The sequence below is a fragment of the Teleopsis dalmanni genome, chromosome 2 (genome assembly GCF_002237135.1).
Source record: "Teleopsis dalmanni isolate 2A chromosome 2, ASM223713v2, whole genome shotgun sequence".
Taxonomy (NCBI): Eukaryota; Metazoa; Arthropoda; class Insecta; order Diptera; family Diopsidae; genus Teleopsis; species Teleopsis dalmanni.
The window spans coordinates 21173438-21195496 of record NC_051847.1 but is presented as its reverse complement, the minus strand read 5'-3'; the positions used below and the strand labels follow the sequence as shown (position 1 = coordinate 21195496).

The 22059-nt window shown below is 26.7% G+C and overlaps 1 protein-coding gene across 2 annotated transcripts; it reads right to left on the bottom strand.

Moving 5' to 3' along the window:
• Nucleotides 1–9969: 9969 nt before the first annotated feature.
• Nucleotides 9970–20111, bottom strand: LOC119678284 (putative phosphatidate phosphatase). Of its 2 annotated transcripts, none has more exons than XM_038090040.1 (7): nt 19999–20111; nt 18385–19035; nt 12853–13004; nt 11693–11911; nt 10465–10644; nt 10186–10362; nt 9970–10057 (listed from the first exon to the last, which is right to left on the bottom strand). In XM_038090040.1, the coding sequence occupies exons 2-7, from the start codon at nt 18710–18712 to the stop codon at nt 10040–10042; spliced, it is 1074 nt and encodes a 357-aa protein (XP_037945968.1). In that variant the 5' UTR covers nt 18713–19035; nt 19999–20111; the 3' UTR covers nt 9970–10039. The 2 variants fall into 2 exon arrangements, with proteins under 2 accessions (XP_037945968.1, XP_037945967.1); XM_038090039.1 differs by having other exon boundaries at nt 18385–18989.
• Nucleotides 20112–22059: the final 1948 nt, after the last annotated feature.

Below are 22059 nucleotides of genomic sequence, written 5' to 3'. Positions count from 1 at the left end.
TTTTTCATCTGTACATTTCTAGCTATAGCAACGAAACTAAGTAAGTTACATTAACATTATGTAACTCAAAATATTGGTACAAGTTTCACCTTTAATTTGATATATAACACACTACCGAGATAACTTCAGAAAAAAAGCTATGAGGGAATATGCAGGGTGATGTTTTGAGAAAAGTCAAAATAACGGTTTTTTGCAGATATCTCGAAAACGGTACATAGGAAAAAAAAATCGTTATGATTTTCGAGTTCTACGGAAAATTTCCCTATAGGAAATATAAGTCTCGTCTTTGGAAATTTTTGGCTGTAAACTAGTGTAATTAGACGTGCTTTGCTTATTTTATTAAGATTTTTTTATTCAGTCCTTTAAGAACTTCTTGCAATAAGATATACAATATATGATATGTTGGAATATGCAAATGTTTGAACAATATATTAAATATTAAAGTGTTGAGCACTGCATTAGGAGCATTCAAATGTTCCATATATTAAAATTAGAATAATTCAAAAATAAATAAATAAAAAGGTGAAAAATTTTATCCTCAGTTTTAGAATTTAAATTGTAACAGACAAAAAAATACGATTATTGCTTATTAATATACTTATTAGTATTTTAAAGTTTTTTAACAAAGTTCTTGAGTGTTCGAAGTTCATAAAATTTTAAAATAAGTATTCAATTAAATTTATACTTAAGTGTACTTAAATGCAATTAGATGTTGGAATAATATATTTATACATATTTTTACATAAATAGTGGAATAGTAGTCTATAATAAATATATATGTATAAAACTTATTGTTAAAATCAACATTTTTTAAAAATTTAACCACATCTTAATTAAACTAAATATGTTAATTAAATTAAATTTATGGTTTTTAAAAAAATATATGACCGCAAGCATTTATTTAATCGCAACAATACTTAATTGTTTACATCTTTTATGATTTAATTATTTTATTATGTATGTACATAATTTAGTAATTGTTGAGCAAATTATTTTACCTAAATCAAGCCACTGTACTGAAGGCTAGAGTCGCTTAATTAAATACATTTAAACAATTTAAACTCTGGAATACACGATTGTCATTATCATTGTCAATTTGTATGATGTCAATGGCTGATAACAAATTGCATTAAATTGCAAAATATTTTCTTGCCATAAAAAAATAAGGAAACGTGTAGAATAAGACAAACTTTAAGATACTCACATTAATGTTATAAATTAATATGATATGTATTTCCTTAAGCGAGAAATAAAAATACATAAAATATGTAATATTAAAGCAATCGTTTAAGCGTTTTCTTGATAAGAAGAGTTGAAATGAGATATAGAAATATTATTACTTTTATAAAATTAGAAGGTATACCACTAGAGCAAATTATAGGTTGTTATATGTAACATACTAATATAATTTTATAAGACTCAATGTAACATTTATTTTACAATTATCTTAAATATTTATATTTTAACACTTATATAAATGCAATTTTCTTAAATATTTAAGGTGAGAATGGACATTTTTTTCATAAGTATCTAAATAAAAAGTTATTTTTATACTTCGGATAGAGTACAAATTAAACAAGAGATAAAATTAATGACGATGTGACTTTAAAACGTAAATGTCCGTTACCTAAAGTTGTTAAAAATTATTTTAAAAAAATCTGCGAATGTATTTTATTTTTGCAGAACTCAACTTTGGTAGTAATTGTAATGATATGTTACCAAAAAAATGTTATAATAACTTGAGTTTATTAAAAGGTAATGCAATAATATTCAGTAAATCTTAACTTTTTGTTGTCCACAGATTAATATGAATTACAAACAAGTAAATGAGTTATCATCTAATCGATTAGTATATTTGTGTGCTTTTAATTGGTGCTAATGAACCAATTGCTAATGAACCTTCGGGAGTCTGGTGGATTCGTTATACTTACGTCTTCATATCTGGGAATTAATTTCTTCTTGTCTTGTTAGTTGAATAAGGTTTTCATTTGAAATTACACGAGGCCACCAGATCTTAAATATATTGCGCAGGTATATATTAGTAAATACTTGCAGCATTTGTTTGATTTCAGCATGTTTCTAGCCATATTTCAGAGCCATAGAGTAATACAGACTTAACGCAGGTATTGTACACATTGATGTTTGTCGTAGTAGATAGTTCATTTGAGCGCCAGATATTGCTCAGACTAGCGAAAGCAGCTCGGTCTTTATTTATTCTGTGGTCTTGTGCAGTGCCGCCCATAGCAGTAATTATGCTACCTAGGTAGCAGAAGTCATTGACGGATGCCTGAGCTATAACTAATATAACCAAGTTTTTTTGAACCTTTGTAAAACATATATGTGGTCCTTTGTTATCAGAAGAGGTGAATGGTCTGGGACTCAGAATTGACTGCTGTTGAAAATTAAATTGTCAAATCAACTTATATAGCTAATATAAAAATTTAAGTTTGTTTTGTGTACATAACGTAAATTTATGTTTGCATTTCAGTCAGATTAAATAGTCAGACTTATTATTTATATGAGGAAACGTTATGCAGTGTAATTAACTATTAATATCGAAAAAACCGTCCAGTATTAGCATATGTAGCAAAAATTTATAAAATGATGCTGCAATAAGAATAAAATATTTACAAAATAAAACTAGCACTGATGATATATCTATAAACTTCGGGAACTTTTCCATTGAAGCAATAATAAATCCAAAGCTATAAGATATGAGCGTTATGAAAGTCGTGCCTTTCAGCGTTGTGTCTACAGTGAATACTGCGCTTCTTTAAGGGGTCCTTCTGATCTGCGTATGAATCACGCTAAACCGTGGTATCACAATGTGCTATTGTTTGAGTTAAAGTGGGCTTTGGTGTATAAAGTCGCCACTCCAACTTAAACTAATATATATAGACATCTTGATGTCTTCTTAAATTTAAAAATAACAGACGTTACCAAAACATGACAAGGCGGCTAAATCTACATTTAATTTGTGGAACTAAATAGAGATCAGTTCTGATATATTAAATTAATTTTTTTTTATTTAAAATGCACCAAATTAGTGAAGCATGCGAATTATATTGTTTTTTAATAGAAGTTTGATTTAATATATTTTTTTGATATATTTTTATGCAAAATACATATGCAAAACTTTTTTATTACGGTTCTAATTTATTATTCGAAAGAGTATAACAAAATAAAACTCAGAGCTTATATATAAACAATATAATTGGTAATTACATGGTTTTATATCTTTTTAATATGTATACACTTTGGTATGTGACTCTGTTTCTTTAATTTTTGTGGGAAATTATTTTCAGCTGTGTTCAATAGATCTAATCAAGTCATAATGACATTTTGATATTTAAAAAAAGAGCAAGTTCAGAAGTTACTGAAATTCTTGACGAATGTTTGAAATAACCAATAAACCAATAAAACATTGGTCTTCTAACTAACATCTATCAGATTTCAGTAGGAAATTTTTTTAATTATGAGACTTTCAATTAGAATTCATTAGAACCCCAAAGTATCAAACCGTCGGCTCTTGCAATACTTTTCTTTCAATAACCAAATAACTTTTTTTGTTAACTTAATTTATTCAACATATGTATGTTATATACATAAATAATCTTAAACCCATAATCAATAAAATTTATTAAAGCAATCTTAAAATTCTGAAAGTAATGCTTGTCATTAAATCAAAATTAACACATCCGTAGGTGTAAATATAATCACCACAAATCGATAAATTTTTTTCAATTTCTTTTACTTTTTGTTCTTTTGTTTTTATTTCAAGCCAAAAGTTTGACGCAAATAAAAAACATTAGAAATTCAACTCTTTTGACTGTTTAATTTTATTGTTTTTTAAACAAATTTGCACAAATTATTTAAGCACAACATCAATGAATCTAATGTCATGTTGAAAGACATCTCTCAGCAAAGAAACATACATAAATAAATTTAGACAAAAAACACATTTACTTGTTCTATTTTGCACTAGATTTCTCACCACAGAATTGAGGCTCACCTAATTAATATTTTGTACTTTTCATATTAAATTCATTTAAATTTTTATTGTTTTAATAATTTTATTTAAAATATATTCCGTATTCTAAATTGATAAGCTTTATTTTTTTAGCACACTTTTTCAACAAACGAACACAACCACATCGCACGAAAATGCATTGAAGACTGATGCGATTAGTTGTTATTTAAGTATTTGTTTTGTTACCTATTCGTGTGCTACACTTTTAAAACGTCTATTCAGTGCTTTACAAAGGGATAGCGACAAGTTATTGCGTGCAACAAGCTACAACATAGAATATGGCATTTGCTCTGGCAACTATTATTTTAGCTAAAAACAATTTATTTATTGTACAGTTAAGCAAACATACCTAAAATAAGTTAAATACGTGATCTTTCATAATTAAACTTTAAACACAATTAATGAGACACACAACACCTTCTACAAAATGTGTAGCCGTACAATGCGCTCGGTTACGATGTACACAATTTTTCTATGTTGTCATTTTAATGTTTGTTGCTATGAAAAATTCGGGGTTGATGTTGATAAATTGGTGAAAAACTCTAGCAACTTTTGCTCTATGTTGAGATACAATGTTGAATGTATATAAAGTCTACTCTATGTAAACATGTCGAATTTATGAAAATTTTAAAATTCAAAATTTTACAATTAAAATTTTATATACAATTAAAATTTTATATACAATTAAAATATTGTAGTGTATTTTGCTAATTGGTCAATTACTTGCAACTGTTTTTAAAAGTATTATTTCACAATAATCTTTGTTTTATTTTCAATATTTCGACTTTAATTTATAGTCATCTTCAGGAATCTGTCAATTTTATATCGAAATACCAATCAACATATTAGAAATAATTTATTAACTTTTTGAAATAAATTGACAAATAAATGTCAATATTGAAGAATAATGAGTCCTGAAGTTATATGCGAAAATTGACAGGCTATCCTACTTACCACTATCTAATCTTAGAGTAATCACTCTCCGCACGGGAAGGTACGCAGATCTTAGATCAATCACTGAGTAATCATGAAGCTTATAGGATATACATAAATTAGTCAATGAGATGGGTAGGACCCTGTAGTACCCCAGCTATCAAAGAGTAAAAGTGCCCAGTTGCGCTGACTCGAAAAAAGGATCAATATATATTGAAGAATAAATGAATATTAATTAAAGATTTGATTTTATTATCTAATATTTATCTAATAAATTAGGTGTTACCATTGTGAAAATTTTCTAAGATGTTTAATAAATAAATAAATAAATTTGAATAAATATTTGCAAAGAGCAATGCAAAAAATCCCTAGGAAATTTTAATTTACTTTAACTCAATTAACTCGAACTCGCACACGGCTTTAACAGCATTTTAATTTATTTACACATACCATTTGGACCATCTATTTCTTATTACCTCCGTTGTTGGATACGCCTCTGTACATAACATATTATTCTATTAAAATAAATATTGAATACCTTTTCGGTCAAATTTTTCTAAATATGTATGCACATCCTACTGATTTAGTTTCAATTTCAAGCAAATTTAGACCATGAAACATAAAAAGTTAAACAATATCGGAAATCAATCGCCCACCTATGGACATACGAATATGATGAATACAAAAATATGTACTGAGCAAAATAGAGATAAAAATATAGCTGGACATGTTTCCTTCTACAGGTTTGTGCTATTAATTTCACTTCGGTTAAATTTAACATTCGATAGTGGGCAGTTCTTTGTGCTGAATTAGGCATGGCCACATAAAATGTGTATGGCGTTCGCTTTACGCTTTCGCCTGAGATTTGTGCGCCCTTTTGCATGCATCAAATCAAAGTGCGGCATCGTCGATAGGAACATTACATGTTTAGATACTGCAGGGATGAATGAAATATCCAAACATTCACTAAAAATTATTCTTTTTATTACATCCGCGTACTTTTACAGGAACTATAATTGTTTTATTATTTCCTCATAATTTATTGCCTACACTGTATTTATGCTATGAGGATATAACGTTCAGAATTCATAGCGCAAGCGCATTTGTTACCACATGGAATAGCATGTGCTCGTACATAGCGATTTTACGATTTAATTTTTTTTTTGTTTTTATTGTACAATAAATGATTTTTCACACTATGGTAATATGCGCCGTAGGCTAAATGTCCGAGTGCAACACTATGACATCTTTCTGCACCCTACAGTTTTTCAATAATGAATTTTTATTTTTAGGAACTTTGTATTTTGATATCTATGATTACTTTCACATCTATAGTAACAAAATATTCTATATTCAAATATGTGAATTCATAAATAATTATTAAAAAATCTGGAACACAGTACAGGCTCTGGAGTGTGAGAACTAAAATTACTGCTCAAATTTAATATTATCTATAAGTATAAATTTATATTAGTATATGCGATGGACTCTTATACTTAGACAATACTATTAGTAAGAGTATCCTTATTATTTCATAAAAAAAACCTTAAAAATTTATTTTTAATGCTAACAAATATATTCTTCCTAGATGTAATATATATACTAATCGAAACAAAAGCAAAATCGACTTTTTAAAATATTCGTTACAAACCATATGGTGGAAGTGGGTAAGAAGAGGCTCTAATTCTGCTCAACTAGCTAAGAAAGCGATTTAAATTCCACATTTCTCTTAATTTTGGGTAGAAAGTTGGGTATATGGGAATCAGCCAGGTGTATTATTAATACAAGTATCTGACCAATACCAATGTTAGAAATATCGTCGAGTATTTGGTTCACGATGTCTCTTTCTCGAGTAACGGTAATCATGTACTATAATAGATTCGACCGGGTAGGCCTAAACTGTCTCAATGCCGTCTAATAGTCCAGTATCCCGTGAGGGACGATAATATCTTACATTCATCCGATTTACTTTTATGGACTGTAAAACAAAATAATAAAAAAAATTACTTTTATTACAAATAAAAAATATTAATATTTATGATTATTATTATTTATTCATTAAATTTTCATTTAAAATCACTTCTTCATTGCCTTTAAGGCTCAATTAACCTGAATTGACTTACAGACTACTATATGTGTGTGCCTTTGTATACATATTTATATCAAAAAATCAATTTCTAATACTAATGATTTTTTTTGTATTAATAAAAATTCTTACTATATCTTAAGCTCATAAAAGTATTTTAATCGAATGAAAGTTATTAGATCAGGAATAAAAAAACTGAACTTTTCGGGAACGAAAATAATATTTTAAAATTATAAAATAAATATGTAAATAACATTTTAATTCTCTTAGATAAACTTAATAAAAAGCGAAAAAAATTAATTAAATTTATTTTATTTTATTATTTATTTTCATACTATTACTTTCCTATATGTAACTAGATAAAGGCAATTTAAATGAAATGAAAATAATAACAATTAATTAGTTTTTATTTTTACTGTTTAAAAAACTATTTATTTAGGACAGTCTTTTACATTTAAACCGTTAGATTTATTATATAAATGCACATTTCAAATCTTTTTAACAAATTAATTTCAATTTTATTATTCTAAGCATTTCCTTTTTTTATTTTTTACTTCAAACGCATAAAATTTAATTACATTTTTATGTCGTCATCTGAATACGTACTTTGGAATGCAGATGTCTATCGAGCGTTACAAAAAGTCCATTGAAATACTTGTGGTTCGCCGTCTTATGACAATTTTTTAAACTTCATTTTTTTCATAGTTGTTGTTGTCAATTGAGAAGTCAATTGACACTTGCTTTTTCTGGTTTTTATTAAAGCGATTTCGAGAATGGCTCTATTTCGTCACGCGGTATATACATTTCATTTATTGTAGATAAGAATTCTTTTTTCTAAAGCAATTTTAATTTTCTTCAACATGACAGCCATTGAAAACCCTTAAGTCGACTAGTAAATAAAATAAAATTTTATGTTGTAATTATTACGTATTGCATTTCGAATATCTTATATATCAAATTAAATTGCATAATTTAAAAGGAAAACGCATATTCAAAACACATCAAACATTTTTTTAAAGAAGTCATTACTTGTGAAAGAATTTTGTAAGAAACATAAATTTAAGAGATTTACTTAGAGAGCTCGTAACAAATCTTTGTCCACAAAATCCCTATTAATTATTGTCCACAGCTCAATATTTCTCTAATTTGGGTTCCCGGTCATAACGATATATTTAGTGATTTTAAAGCAGACGAGCTAACCAGAAGGGCTGCTTCAGGAATTCATTCGAAAGACCTAAACAATCTGGGCATATTGTTAACATCATGCAAACTGTTACTGAGCTCTTTCTGTGCTGAACTTTTTAATAAAAAATGGGAAGACTCAACGATATACATGCATCTATATTCAATTTGTCTACCTTTCACTAAAGGAAATCGAATACTCCCATTAAAATGTCCTGTAGAGATATCAGTCTTGTGGTAAGTTTACTTACAAGTTATTATAGATTAGGTAGTCATGCTAGAAGATTGAATCTTCTCTTCAATTTTATCTATCACAGCTGTGGGGAGGACGATGAAAGTGCCTCTCATCTGCTTTGTTTTTGTTCTACTCATGCACAGCGGCGACTCAGTACTTTAATGGCACCTTCTTTAAAGATCTTGATCAACTACAAGGTCTGCCACTAAATAGCATTTTAAGCTTCGTCAACGTTTCAGGTGGTATTAAACCTTGCATTTTTCTATTATACAGCTGTAGTACAATGGGCCAATATGCCTAAGAAAATCTCCATTGGATCGCCGATATAACCTAACTTAACCTAGTAGTGTTTCAAACTTTAAAATCTATCGTTTTGATCTTTTATTCATAGAAAACTATTCTGTTAGAATAAAGCTTCCCAGTTCTAAGTTAATTATTATGTATTTATGTTAAATAACTAACAAAGTATTTCATTTTTTTGGGATATGCATTCCCCACAATTTTTGATAGATAAGTAGTAAATGGGATTAATGTACTAAAAAAATTTGCTGCTTGTTCTTGGGTCAGCTAGAAATAAAAACTATTTCATACTTACCTTAACAATATTACGATGTATTGTGTTGCAGTAGCATTAGTATGTTCGTTCAGTTTTGCGATATAAATCACTATAACGATCAGGTTATAATTTCAGTTGCACTGTCCAAGTAATTTTTTCTTGCATAATACCGAAACGGATATCTCAATGTTGCATTAATGAGTTTAATAACTTAATCGATGTTGCCGATTGAGGAATATATCAACAATTATTGCCATGGGACAAATGTTGCTCATTCTTCCAACGTTCTCTTTGAGAGTGCAATTCTGTCGTTAAAAAAAATATTTGTCTGTCATAAGCAATAATTCTTTTGCCAACATATATCACATTTTAGTTACGTCCTGAACTTATCTGGTTATATGAATACAATCTTTCGTATTCATTGCAACAGAACACACAACCTTGAAACCAATGTGTCTAGAAGTAGGCTTAAACAGTTATCTCTCTTCTTTCATATTGATATATATATTTATATATATTTAAGGTTTTTTACGAATACTGAACGTCGAAGATATATTGTTAAAATGAGACAGTGATTGGAATAAAGTTTCTAATTAACTGCATTTTTGTTTAGAGATATACACTGAATGCACATGCACTCCGTTTTCTGCTATAGGTTCATCTCTCTGTACTTGGTAATATTGCAATTGATAAATATTTGGATAAAGAACTTAATAAAAAATCAAACTTTATTATTGTGTTTTTTATTAAAATTAATTTTAATATCTAGAACTTATTACCAAAAGTTTCTTAAAAATATTGCAATAAAAATACTTTTTAAAAAATAATTTAAATTCTTATACTTAAAATATTAATGGTTATTGTTTTTGTTTATCATTAAATATTCAAAACATTCACTATATATAAAACAAAATATGTATATTTTAAAATAAATTAAGGAAACTATAAACAATTGTACAGAAGTTTTATATTTTGGATTGAATCGTCCCGGTAAAATTTTTTAAAACTGAGTTCATGTTACCACATTGAAGAAGTCTGTAAAAGAGCAGAAAGAAAAACATAGTAAAAACAAATAAAACCAGTAATTTTTTTAAAAATACATCTATATGCAATAATTATGTATAAAAGAATAAAAAGTATTTATTTTTTAGATGGACACGCACCACTATAACCGCATAGAATGTGCCAATAGCAGATCCTGCTAAGACATCGCTCCAATGATGTTGATAATCGGAAACACGTGTTAATGATGCATACCAAGCAAACATTAGGAATAGAAACTGCAGTAAATGCTTAAACATTTTGAAACGACTCCATGTCATGCGCTTTTGCAAATAAATCTACCATACACAAATCATAATTAAACAAATTTTTATATATTAAAGTAAGCGAAAACATCGTTTCTCTTTTATATGCACATTCAGATAGTTTTCTTTACGCACCATTATGTACAACATCGTATAAAATGCAAAATTTGCGTGACCACTGGGGAAAGACAAACCTACTTCTTTTATCATCTTCGCAGACATATCTACTCCGCGGCAGGTGAAATCTTCGATATACCGCCCAGCATTAATAGCGTCATCACATGTAGTGCCATCATACATAATCGGCTGACAAACCTTCAAAATATTGTACATGCTATAATAATTAATTTTGTATTCCAGATACAGAAGAAAATAATCTTCGATATCGTATAACTAAATCTTGCAACTAATATGTTCATACAAGGCCACTATTTCTATAATTCTTTGTATTTCTCATAGTCTGTAGACTACAAAGCATTCCGCTATTTATATCTGATTTTAAATCATTTAAAGATTTTATTCATAATTAAGCACAGCACTGCATGGAATTTGTATGGTTAGCAAGAAATATTTGTTCTGGCTAAAGATACATATGCATTTTAATATGAAATGCTCAATTGTACAAAGCAACATGTATATATGCATTGCTGTTCTAATTAAAATGTAATTAGTAATTGTGAGTACATAGATTCATCTTTGAAATAACAAATTAATTTAATAAAAAATTTTAAAACCTTTTTATATTCATATGTAGATGCGAACATCTGTTCGTAAATGGCTTTGATTGATTGCCCAAAAAATAATAAAAAATCTTCTTTCAAGTTAAATAGTTGACGTTACTTGTACATTTCAATTATTTGATGCAAAAGAGAAGATAATTTTTTAAAAGCAAATTTTTTAAAAATTAGTTTATTTAAAATTAAATATTTAGGATTTTGTTTTTAAAATTCATACGAAACAATGCCTTATAGAATTAAGGCGATGTTTTTTAAAAATTCTACGTGTACAAATATTTATTAACTAAATAAAAACTACAGTATTTATGAATCTCAGTGCGAAATTTTGTTTTTTAATTTACCAAATTTTTTATCTATTTGGTAATAAAAACGTAAGAATGGACCTTCAGAAGTTTTTCGCAATCGGGCACATGTGTGCTTAGCCACAATGTAAGTAAATTTAGAATATATTCATGATTTAAAAAGATATATTAAAAAATAGATAGATGAATATTTAATTATGGAAAATTAATTTTGAAAAAAGTGTTAAGCAAACATACCATTTCAAATAAATAGTGAGCATATATTAATCTATACAAGAATTTATATATTTTGTGTGATATACAATATAAATAAAAAATATTTACCTCAAAAAAGTGTGGTCTTAAACGACCAATGGAATATTTAGCAATTTCCACAGTCAATTCACATACTCCAGCTCCAAATATTAGAACTCCGATCTTTTTATAGCATTCCACGCACCAATCTGGTATTTCAAGATGATAGAAAATGTAACGTTCGCCAGAAAGGTGGCCGAATCCGCGCATACGTTGACTGTGTGACTTAAAGAATTCAATAGCCGTGATCTTTAACGACAATAAAAAAATTTTCTCACTGAAATAAATTTGCACGTTTTATTTAAATGTTTCCTAAAATTTATTTCTAATTTCTTATTTAAAAAAGAAAAAATAAATAATCACGTCTTGGTAACTAGGGTCACCTGGATTTCTTTGCTTTTTAATAGAAAAAATGGCAACATTCACAGTTGGACTTTCCCACAAACTGCATGTAACTCGAAATTTACATGCAACCTAATTTACCTAATATAACGCTGAATAAAAAATGATGCTGTACGAGTATCTGTGCCTGATGCAGTCTAAGTATGTTCATACATCATAAATTTTGAGAAACTACAGTTGCACAGCATGGGCCAACACAAGTGTAACTAAGCACGATTTTTGTGTGTGAAAAAAAATACTAAAAACAATTTCAAAATTAAGCATTTAAAATTGCACGATTCCAAAAATATTACTTTTTCCAAAACTTTGAGTATGCGATTCGAATGATGAGTTAGTTACATGTTGAAGGAGAATTTTTAACATCATCTTCAGTATCGTCTTGTTGCAACATTTATGACAAGATCAATTCACACAGGAAGCCAATATTAAAAGCTTAAGTATTAAGCATTTATGCATGCCAATAAATAAATAAGTAAATAATTTTACATTTAAATAACGAAATAATGCTTTCGTGTGTTATTGAAACAAATAACTTACTGCTAAGAAATTATTTGTAAATACATATTAAAAATTGGAATAAATAAATTCCAATTTCTTTTCAATTATTAGTTCAATAAATTCAAATGAACTTTGATTTTATTAGAATTTTGTTTATATGTTTCCGCCCACAGATTTTTTTGTTTCATTTTTGTTGAATTTCATTGTAAATATTTGAATTATCAAAAAATTTTGCAAGTCATTCGAGAATACATTGTATTCTCGTATATATAGTATATAATTTTACTTACAATTGCTATTGGTACCACAAAACCCATCAAATAAAGCATCCAACTGCGTACTGTTGAAGCCTTGTAGGGATGCTTGAGTGCTTCGTCATCACAGAAGAAACCACGTTTATATGATGCTCCATACAGATGAAAACCAAGTATTGGCATACCAACTTTAATTCAAAATAAAAGAAAATCATTAATTATTTATTAAACTTCACCGAAAAAATACACAAATTAATTTCAAAGAAAATAAGCGTATTAGTACATACATATATACACTAATTTATTATAATAATTATTTCGATTGTAATCAAAGACTATTGAAAATGTTAAATATTGTATTGAGTGTACCGGGGTATGAAATGAGCGTTTTTTGGTGAAAATAAAACACTAATTATTAATAGGAAAGTAAAAAACACTACATTGTATACTACATCTTTCCAATTTATTATATTTTAATATTTATTTTTGTTTTTAAATAGATGATAAAGCATCAAAAACTAACTTGTAAGATTATTAGTTAAAACAATAATATTATTATCTCATATAAAGATTTATAGCAATTTTAATTAATTTTAAAATCTTTTTTATAGTGTACAGTGGCATATACAAGGGGTATTTTGTAGTTAAAACCACACTTAAGTATTTTGGTTCACCCTACTCTAGTTATAATGGAGTTTTTTATATAAATTTTAAATTATTTTTCAAAAACTCTCCTTAAAATGTCTCTAAATACGTCCCTGACAGAATACCTATTTGTTAGATTTAATATGCCTCATTAGCAAGAAAAACTTTTTCCTATCAGCGCTACGTTGTAGTTTGATGTTCACAAAAAAATAAACAGATATTTTTAAGTTCATATTTCACTGCTGATAGCAACCATTTCCCATTAAAGAACATAACTCAAATTAAAGAAACACATTTTAGATTAATTATTATTCTAAAGAAATAATCGTACCTATTTCTGTAACAAGACAAACACATAACTATCTATACTTGAAAAAATTTTAATTTTTAAAGATTTATTCACATATCTATATGTTTTTAAATATTACTTTTAATTTATAACAATAATAATACTAAGTATTGAAAAAAAGTGCGAACATACAAGTCAAGTACGGCTTTGGATCACTTAGATAATGAGCTTCAAATTTGACAGGGCACGAGTTCAACCCTTGGTACTTGCAGTCCCAAAAAATTATTTACGAATAATTAAATATAAGAAATAATTCCAAGACCACTAATGATGGATTTTTGTTATACTCGAAACAGCTGTATGGTCAATCAAAAATTTAATTAAATAAAATAATATAAAAAGAATTTTTGTTGTTATAGTTCACTACTCTTCGAAATCTCTCTAAGAATTTATTATAAAAACTTTAATTAAAACTCAAACGCTTCAGACGAATTTGGCAGAATAAGTAAGAATGAATAATGCAAGATAAATACTCCAAGAAATATAAATAAATGCAGTACTAATTGTTAACTAAACTTTAAAATAAAGATTAAATATAATTTCATTTTTTATAACATCACATTGTACAACTACCAATTGTGGAAGATGATAAAAATTGTGTAAGAAGATTAAATAAAGTTATTATAAATAAAAAAAACTTAACACTACTCCGTTAAATAATAAAGTAAATGTACTATATATTAATTGCCTTATTACGTTTAGTATAATGCATTTATTTACAATATAAATTCTTTCACGTCACTCATGCAATTAGTTAGTGCTCAACTTAGCTTTCATACTTGTACTAAAATGAGCAAAAGTCGAATTGCTAGCCAAAAGCAATAAAGTCGTGGAAACAAACGAAAAAATAATTTCACTAAATAATAGCCAAAGTGTGAGTTAACAGCATTAAAAAAATGAAAAGATAGAATAAGTCTATTTTAACTTCTACAAACAATTTGTTTCATTTTGAATATAAACACTAAATGAAAAAAGTTAAAGATACAAAAATATTAGAAAAAAAAAATCATATTTTATAAAATATTTTTTGTTAAAAAAACTTCGATCAAAATTGTTAATGTTTAAATATTTATACACATAATTTGGCTGTTGCCGACTTATTTAGCGGTAAATGCGATAAATGATTCCTTGCTCAATAAACAAAACAAAAAAACCTTTAGTAACAGGCTCTATTTTCAGTATTTAGCGGGATACAGTGTGCAAACGAAAATCTACCTGTAAAAACATTTTGATTTATATATGATATATATATATCAATAATTATGCTGAATAAGTTGTACCCACTATATAATTAGCATGCATTGCATATAAAAAGGGAGAAGAAGGAAGAATAAGTGTGAACTCTAGAGATATTTATTATAAATTTAATTTTAAAACAAAATAATTATAATATTATAATTTTAATATAATATAATAATTTTAATCCAATATACGAAAGTCGGTGAGTTATGAGCTATGTATATATGTTTAATGAAAAAACACAATGAAAAGTGCTCTTTATATGGTTCAATCGCTATTTTCTCAGATAGTATATTGCAAGCTTATTGCTCTGTTAACGAAAAATAATAAAAATTTCACTTATTGAGATCCAAATATATAGCTGTTAATTTTCTCTATACATTTATGTTGTTCATAAAGGGCGAAAATAGAAAATCAATAAATTTATAAGCTATTTTTACAAAAAGTAAACAATTGTACAAGAAATGCATCTGTACTTCTCATATTGGTTCCAAAACAAATTTTACAAAAATATTACAAATACAATTTTCATGTCAATTGTCTTTTAAAATTTCATAAACAAAAAAGGCAAGTTTAAGTACTTTAAAGTGTTGAGTGTAAAATATGCGCAATGCTATTAAATTCAGATATGTTTACACTCCGTTATACTTGAGAGCCTCTTCGTCAATTTAAATATTCATTCGACGTAGTTCCACATAACACATAATTGTCGCAGTCTGGAATTATTCATTGCATTTCACTGTGATAGCACCAACCATCTGAGGTTGAGGTATTCATCAAAGCAAACATATATAATATATAATAATTTATAAAACACAAATTTAGCTTTTATGCTTAATCACTACTTCAACGTATATTTTTTTTTATATTTTTTGGTATAGATTAAATTTTATACAGTGTACTTATTGAAAAAAGAATTATTTATATCCCCCTAAGCGGTTAGTTTTTTCATACTTTTACTGTTATGGAATTCGGACAGCAAATCACTGGTTGAACAAGCATTTCCTTATTTTACTCGCATAATTCATATGAAGATCATTTTTATTTGATTAATTTTCATGTACTGAAAAGCATACGTTTTGCAAATTGAAAACCACAATGAAAATAAAACCTAGAATATACCATAAACAATATGCAAGTACATTTTAATATTGCACAAAGAATCTGGTTAGAATGATCAAACCATTATTTTACACTAGGGGGCATTCACGATCAAATGTCACAAACTTGGTATATAACCGAGTAACACTGTACCAGTGTAAATCGCCAAAAACAAAATTCATTTGAGTACTTGTATTTTATTGTTGATAGGAATAAGAATAAACGGGGTACCAGCTCCCAACGGAGCGGAGTACTGCGACAATGATTGATCTTTTAAGCTGCAACAGATCCGTCTTTTCGAATGAAAACCGGAATGTCGGCCGTTGAGGACCTCCTAATGTCAGAAGAGGGGAATAGTTCTCGACCCAGTGATTGGTCACTGGAGTAGATTGGTAAATCTGGAGTAGCTTTTTAAATCGAGATTCACTTTTAGTGCAATTTTCATTTTCAATTAGTAAATCTCCAGCAAAATATATAACACTTGAGACAAATCACACTTTATTTGTCAAGTCATAAAAAACAGCTTTTAATTTCAGGGTAATCATGCTACTCTGGCAAAATATCTAAGGTACTATAAATTAATCTCGAATGTTATAGGTTTCATTAGAGATTTCCCAATCGAAAATAGAAATATATGTATAACACCTTCGATATTTTTCCAGAATAGTAAGATTACCATGAAATTAACAGCTGTGTTATATGACTTGACATATAAAGTGTGATATGTTTCGATACATGTTTTTATAGAAAATATAAATATCTACTAACACTACTCCGAAAATGTTAAATTACACTTTAAATGTTTGATAAGCCAACAAAATTTGACAGATCGAGAGTATAGAAATATAGATTAAGTCCATATTTACCACACGAAAACGTCATTATAGTTGATAGTGGTAACATTTTACTCGTTTACCAAGTTCATTATTCAGGATCGTGAATACTCCTATAAATTTTAAATATATAACAATAAGTAACTCGTTACTTCCAATAACAGTAATTCCAGTAGCGGTAATATATAAAAATAAGTAACTCGTTACTTACAAAAACAATAATTGAAGATTGGCAATAAATATATCTAAAAAAATGAAAGATTAAAGAAGGGTAAAAATTCATATCTCTCACATATTGTGCAAAAATGTAAAGAATACTTTAAAAATACTGTAAAATAAATACAGTATTTATGATGATTATGTGATATCACATAACTCCAATAAAAACTGAATAATTCTGAACTGAATAATGTTTAATTTGCATTTGATATACGATAAAAATATCGGTTTTTATTTACATATTAGTATTGCTACACAGAAGCATAAGAAGTATATTATAATAGGGAAAACTCTTTCATTCGGTAATATATAGAAGTACACAGTTACATGAAGTAAAAACTCTCCTAGCAAATATACACTTTTAACAGACACCACACGCGGATGGACTATATTTCAAAAATCGAATTTTTGTTATAACCTAATTTGAAACAACTTAACTCCTTTTGAGTTTCGAATACTCTTTTTGTACGTTGATGAGTTGATTAGTTGATTAGCGTTGATTAGCTTAAAAATGTTTTCTATATATGGTAATAAAACTAAAAATTAATAAAATTTATTCTCCATTAGAAGTTTTCTTTAGCTTGAGAAATTACTAACTATGCGGTTTTATATGTGGTTCTTCTTCTACAAATAAAACAAATATTTTTGTATATATTTAAATATCCAAATTAATGTTAATCAATTTTAATGAAAATTAATTGATTAAAAATAATTTTTTACTGTAAAATTTTTATTTTATATTCTACTTATATTTAAGTACTTAATCATTGCAAAGAATACACGCAAGGGTTTGCCGCGCATGGAGTGCAAAAGTTCAAATAAAAGAATACGATAACAACAACGTTCGAAAGAGTAAATTTAAAACTAAGTAGCAAGTGAAACAATACAAAACTAAAAATATAATATATAAATTAAAAAAAAAATTACAAGCCGAAAGAAATTTAATTATTAAACTACTTTGGTTCAACTCGTAACCGGAAGAAGCGCTTCAAACTGATGACAAAGACATGAATCATTCAGAGACTCTAATAAATACGAGTATTAATTAAGTGTAGGAGGAAATAAAAGAAATTTTTTCATTCTATTAACTAAATTTATACTTTTTTTAATTGCAAAAGAAATCCAATAATTTAAACGTATATTCTACATATTTGCATCATTCTGTAACAACAAAGTACTTACCACATCCCAGTATAATAAAATCCATGAAAATACGGCAAATAATGGAGCGAGCACTCTGAGGTTCCATATTATGTTTATCGGCATTTACAAACTTACTCAAATGAATTTCAATTTTATTATTGTTGTGATTAGCTAGGGAGATTGTAGATTTCGAAGTTGGTGTATCGGATTTAAGTAACGCACCTTCTATGCAACCTGTTGAAACAGAACCTGTGCATGCACCATTTATAGCGGCTGTCGGTGAAGATGGTTCACTACAACTGCTCTGACTTTCAAGACCCTGCAAAGGCGTTGTGTCACATACGCCGTTCTGTCGTAAACTATTCATTTTTATTTAGATTCACTTTGAGAAAGAAATCCAAGCTTGCTTGTGTTATTTTTTTAGTGTTTTCGCTTTGTATCTTTTAATAAACTACACTTAAAAAGTAATCAGAGTAAGTCATATAAACAGATGCGTAACTTTGCATAGCATTTCACAAATGTAAAGTTGCAGACATTATTTTATTATAGCTGATAAGCCGGCGTTTAGCTGTCAAGTAGTGTTTATAAACATTTCGCTTTCTTGAGGTTTCACTTAGAAGACGTATAAGTTGCAAAATCTTTAACTATGTAAACACACAGATTTTATTAATTTTTGAAAAACATATTTTTCTATGGATATAAAATTTTATATTTTAATTAAAATATGAGACTTTATTTGAAACACGTAACATAAAATTACAGTTTTATAAACTTAACCACCTCAAGAATTTATCTTATGCTCGTAGCAATGTTTAATTAAAACTTATTGAGGTAAATATTTATTTAAACTGCAGATACACGCACAAAAAAAAATAAACAAGTATTTGAAATAAACAAAAATCAATTTTAAAGGTAAGTGCTAATGGATATTCATGTTTGTTTTACGAAAAACGCATTTTTCACAAAAAACCACCGATAACCGGAAAAACACTTCTTTTCATACAAAATGTTGTTAGTCAAAATGTATGCAAATAAATGTATCTTAACATTTTTTGTACGTTACAATATAATTTTAAGATTCTAAAACACACAAATAATCATGATTTTTTTTACAATTATTAAAAAAAGTTAAAACTGACGAAAATTTAATTTTTATGTTATGTATTATAATATATAAATATTTTTATTTTATAATAAATATTTAAACAAAATTAATTATTTAATAAATATTCAAATTAATTTTAATTTTTAATTAATTTGATTAATTAATAAAATAACAGACTTTCATTGTTATAATTTAATACCGTTCAAAAAACTTCTCTATTGATAACAATAGTTTATATTAAGAACTTATTTTCTTTCCTCAAAACGGACGTTAAAAATCAATCCAATATAAATATTTGAAATAAAATTAATATTCAGTATAAAAAAAATATTAAATAAATATTTATTTTATAATAAATATTATTTAAATGAGTTATTATATATTACAGTTATTATTATTATAGTTATTAATTATGAGGCAGTTAATTATTATTTGACTTTATTAATATGTTATCAAAATTTTATTTTATTATAAATAAAATAATTTTTTAATTTTTTTTGAAAATATTTTTATTATCAGTATTGTATTTTTTATTAGTATTTTATTACACTTCTTAAAGATGTGGGCTTAAAAGCAATAAGTTTGTTATTGTTTATTAAGACGTAAATCCGTATTTTGACGAAATAAATAAATATAAACCACGCACGCGCACGGTCTTATCGCTTGCACAACTCACAACCGAATAATTTTCAAATTTGCGGCAAAGTTCCAATGTAGCAGTTTTTTCAATTCAAAATAATGCTATTTAAAAACTCACCAATGCTGCAACACACAACACAAACTTGTGCAGAAAGAAAGGCACGTGAGCATATCAACATGTTGCAAAGAAATTTTTACTATAAAAGAGTTTTGTTGCTGAGTCTCTTTGATGCTTTGATACTTTAGATAAAATTTGAAAAAAAATTTATTTAAAAAGTATATTAAATAAGTGTAATATTTACATATTTCTTTCAATTTATTTTATTTTTATTATATATTTGAAATTTTTTTGCGAGCGTTATTTAACAAATTAATTAGAATTGTATTTTATTTTGTATAATAATAATTACTTGTTGTTGGTTTCAATTTGATTTTTAAGTTAATTTAAATTAAAATTTTTCAACACTAATACTATGTTTAGACAGCAAAATTTGCTTAACTACGTAAAAATGAAATTAAGCTAATTTCGAAAGTATTCATACCGCTACAAATTTAGAAAATCATATGTTTCTTGTTTACAAATTGAATATTAAAAATCTGGAAAATTTTAAAAGTTGATTATTATAACTATAAAAAAATATTAAGGGCATTTTCCTTAATTTTGTTCTAGCCTTAAAACTGAATTTTGTATGGAAGTAACAACTTAATTTCGCTGAAACGAAGATGAAATTAAGATTTTTAAGAAATTAAGGTGTGTCTGAACATGGTATATAACGATAAAAATTCTTTTAATAGATATTTTAACTATATGTCAGATTGTTTTATTTTATGACAATATAAAAGTCGTATATATACAAGTATATTTTATACCCCATAATTCTATAATTTATTAGCTACTATTTTCAATATTTTATTAAATTTTATGTCTTCATTAATAAACTTATTAATTATATCGTGAAAATTCAATTCAATTCTCTTGTCAAAATATTGTAATTTCGGCAAAATTCATATAATTCCTCAATTTATTAACTATTAGTTTTTATTAAAAAACTTATTAAATTTTATTTCTTCATTAATGAACTAACTAAATATATAATGAGAAAATCATTTCTGTTGTCAAAAATTAAAAGACGCTTAAAACTATGTGGTGCCTACAAACCATTAATTTATATTAATTTTAAAGTAAATACTAAAAAGGTGGTTTAGTAATAAAATTTGTGTGCAATATATTTAAAAAAATTTTTTTTTTTATTTATGATCACATAAAAAATCATTTCTTTTATTTATGATCACATAAAAAGCCATTTTAAGTTCTAAGAATATTCATTTCAATTATAGTTATATTATACTGAAGCTGTTAAATTAATGTATGCTTAATGTACATATATATATGTACATATTTTTATGTATTCAACTACCTATAATAATATTTTATGATAAACGATTTTAAGTTTTCACATGATCTTGCGATTTTACTGTTTTCGTATGTTAAATGAAGTGAAAACTGTATGCATGTGAATAGTTAGAATTTTTTAAACGACTTGTGACGAGATATAATCAAATCGACAACGTCATAAAAGACACATATTTACATAAGTGGTAAATGTCGCACTAATTTTATAGGTGACAATGATTTCAAGAAACCCAACAATGGCACAAAATTAACTCCTGCTAACTACGTGAATAATAAAAGTCAGCAGATACTTTGTCATATGCATCCTGCAATCAGCATCCTAAATTAAATTTAGGATTCTCAATTTGAAAAACGAAATTGATGATAAAATCTACGCATTTCAAAGATCTCAATCACAAATAGAATACAAGGGCGAAATTTTATTTTGAACAATATACCGTGAAGGAAGGAATAAAGTATTGTTAACATGACATTTATTACACGATTATAAATAAGTGAAGTTCTTATTTTATAGGGGAGATTCTTTCAAGCTGAGCAAAAAATGAAAATAAAGTTA

Excerpts from the sequence above, each read along its gene's own strand:
- LOC119678284 (XM_038090040.1), bottom strand. The coding sequence starts at position 18,712 with ATGAATAGTTTACGACAGAACGGCGTATGTGACACAACGCCTTTGCAG. Across the intron at positions 11,912-12,852 it reads TTGTGGTACCAATAGCAATT|ATCACGGCTATTGAATTCTT; the intron begins GTAAGTAAAATT and ends TTGTCGTTAAAG. Across the intron at positions 10,363-10,464 it reads ATACGATGTTGTACATAATG|ATTTATTTGCAAAAGCGCAT; the intron begins GTGCGTAAAGAA and ends TGTGTATGGTAG.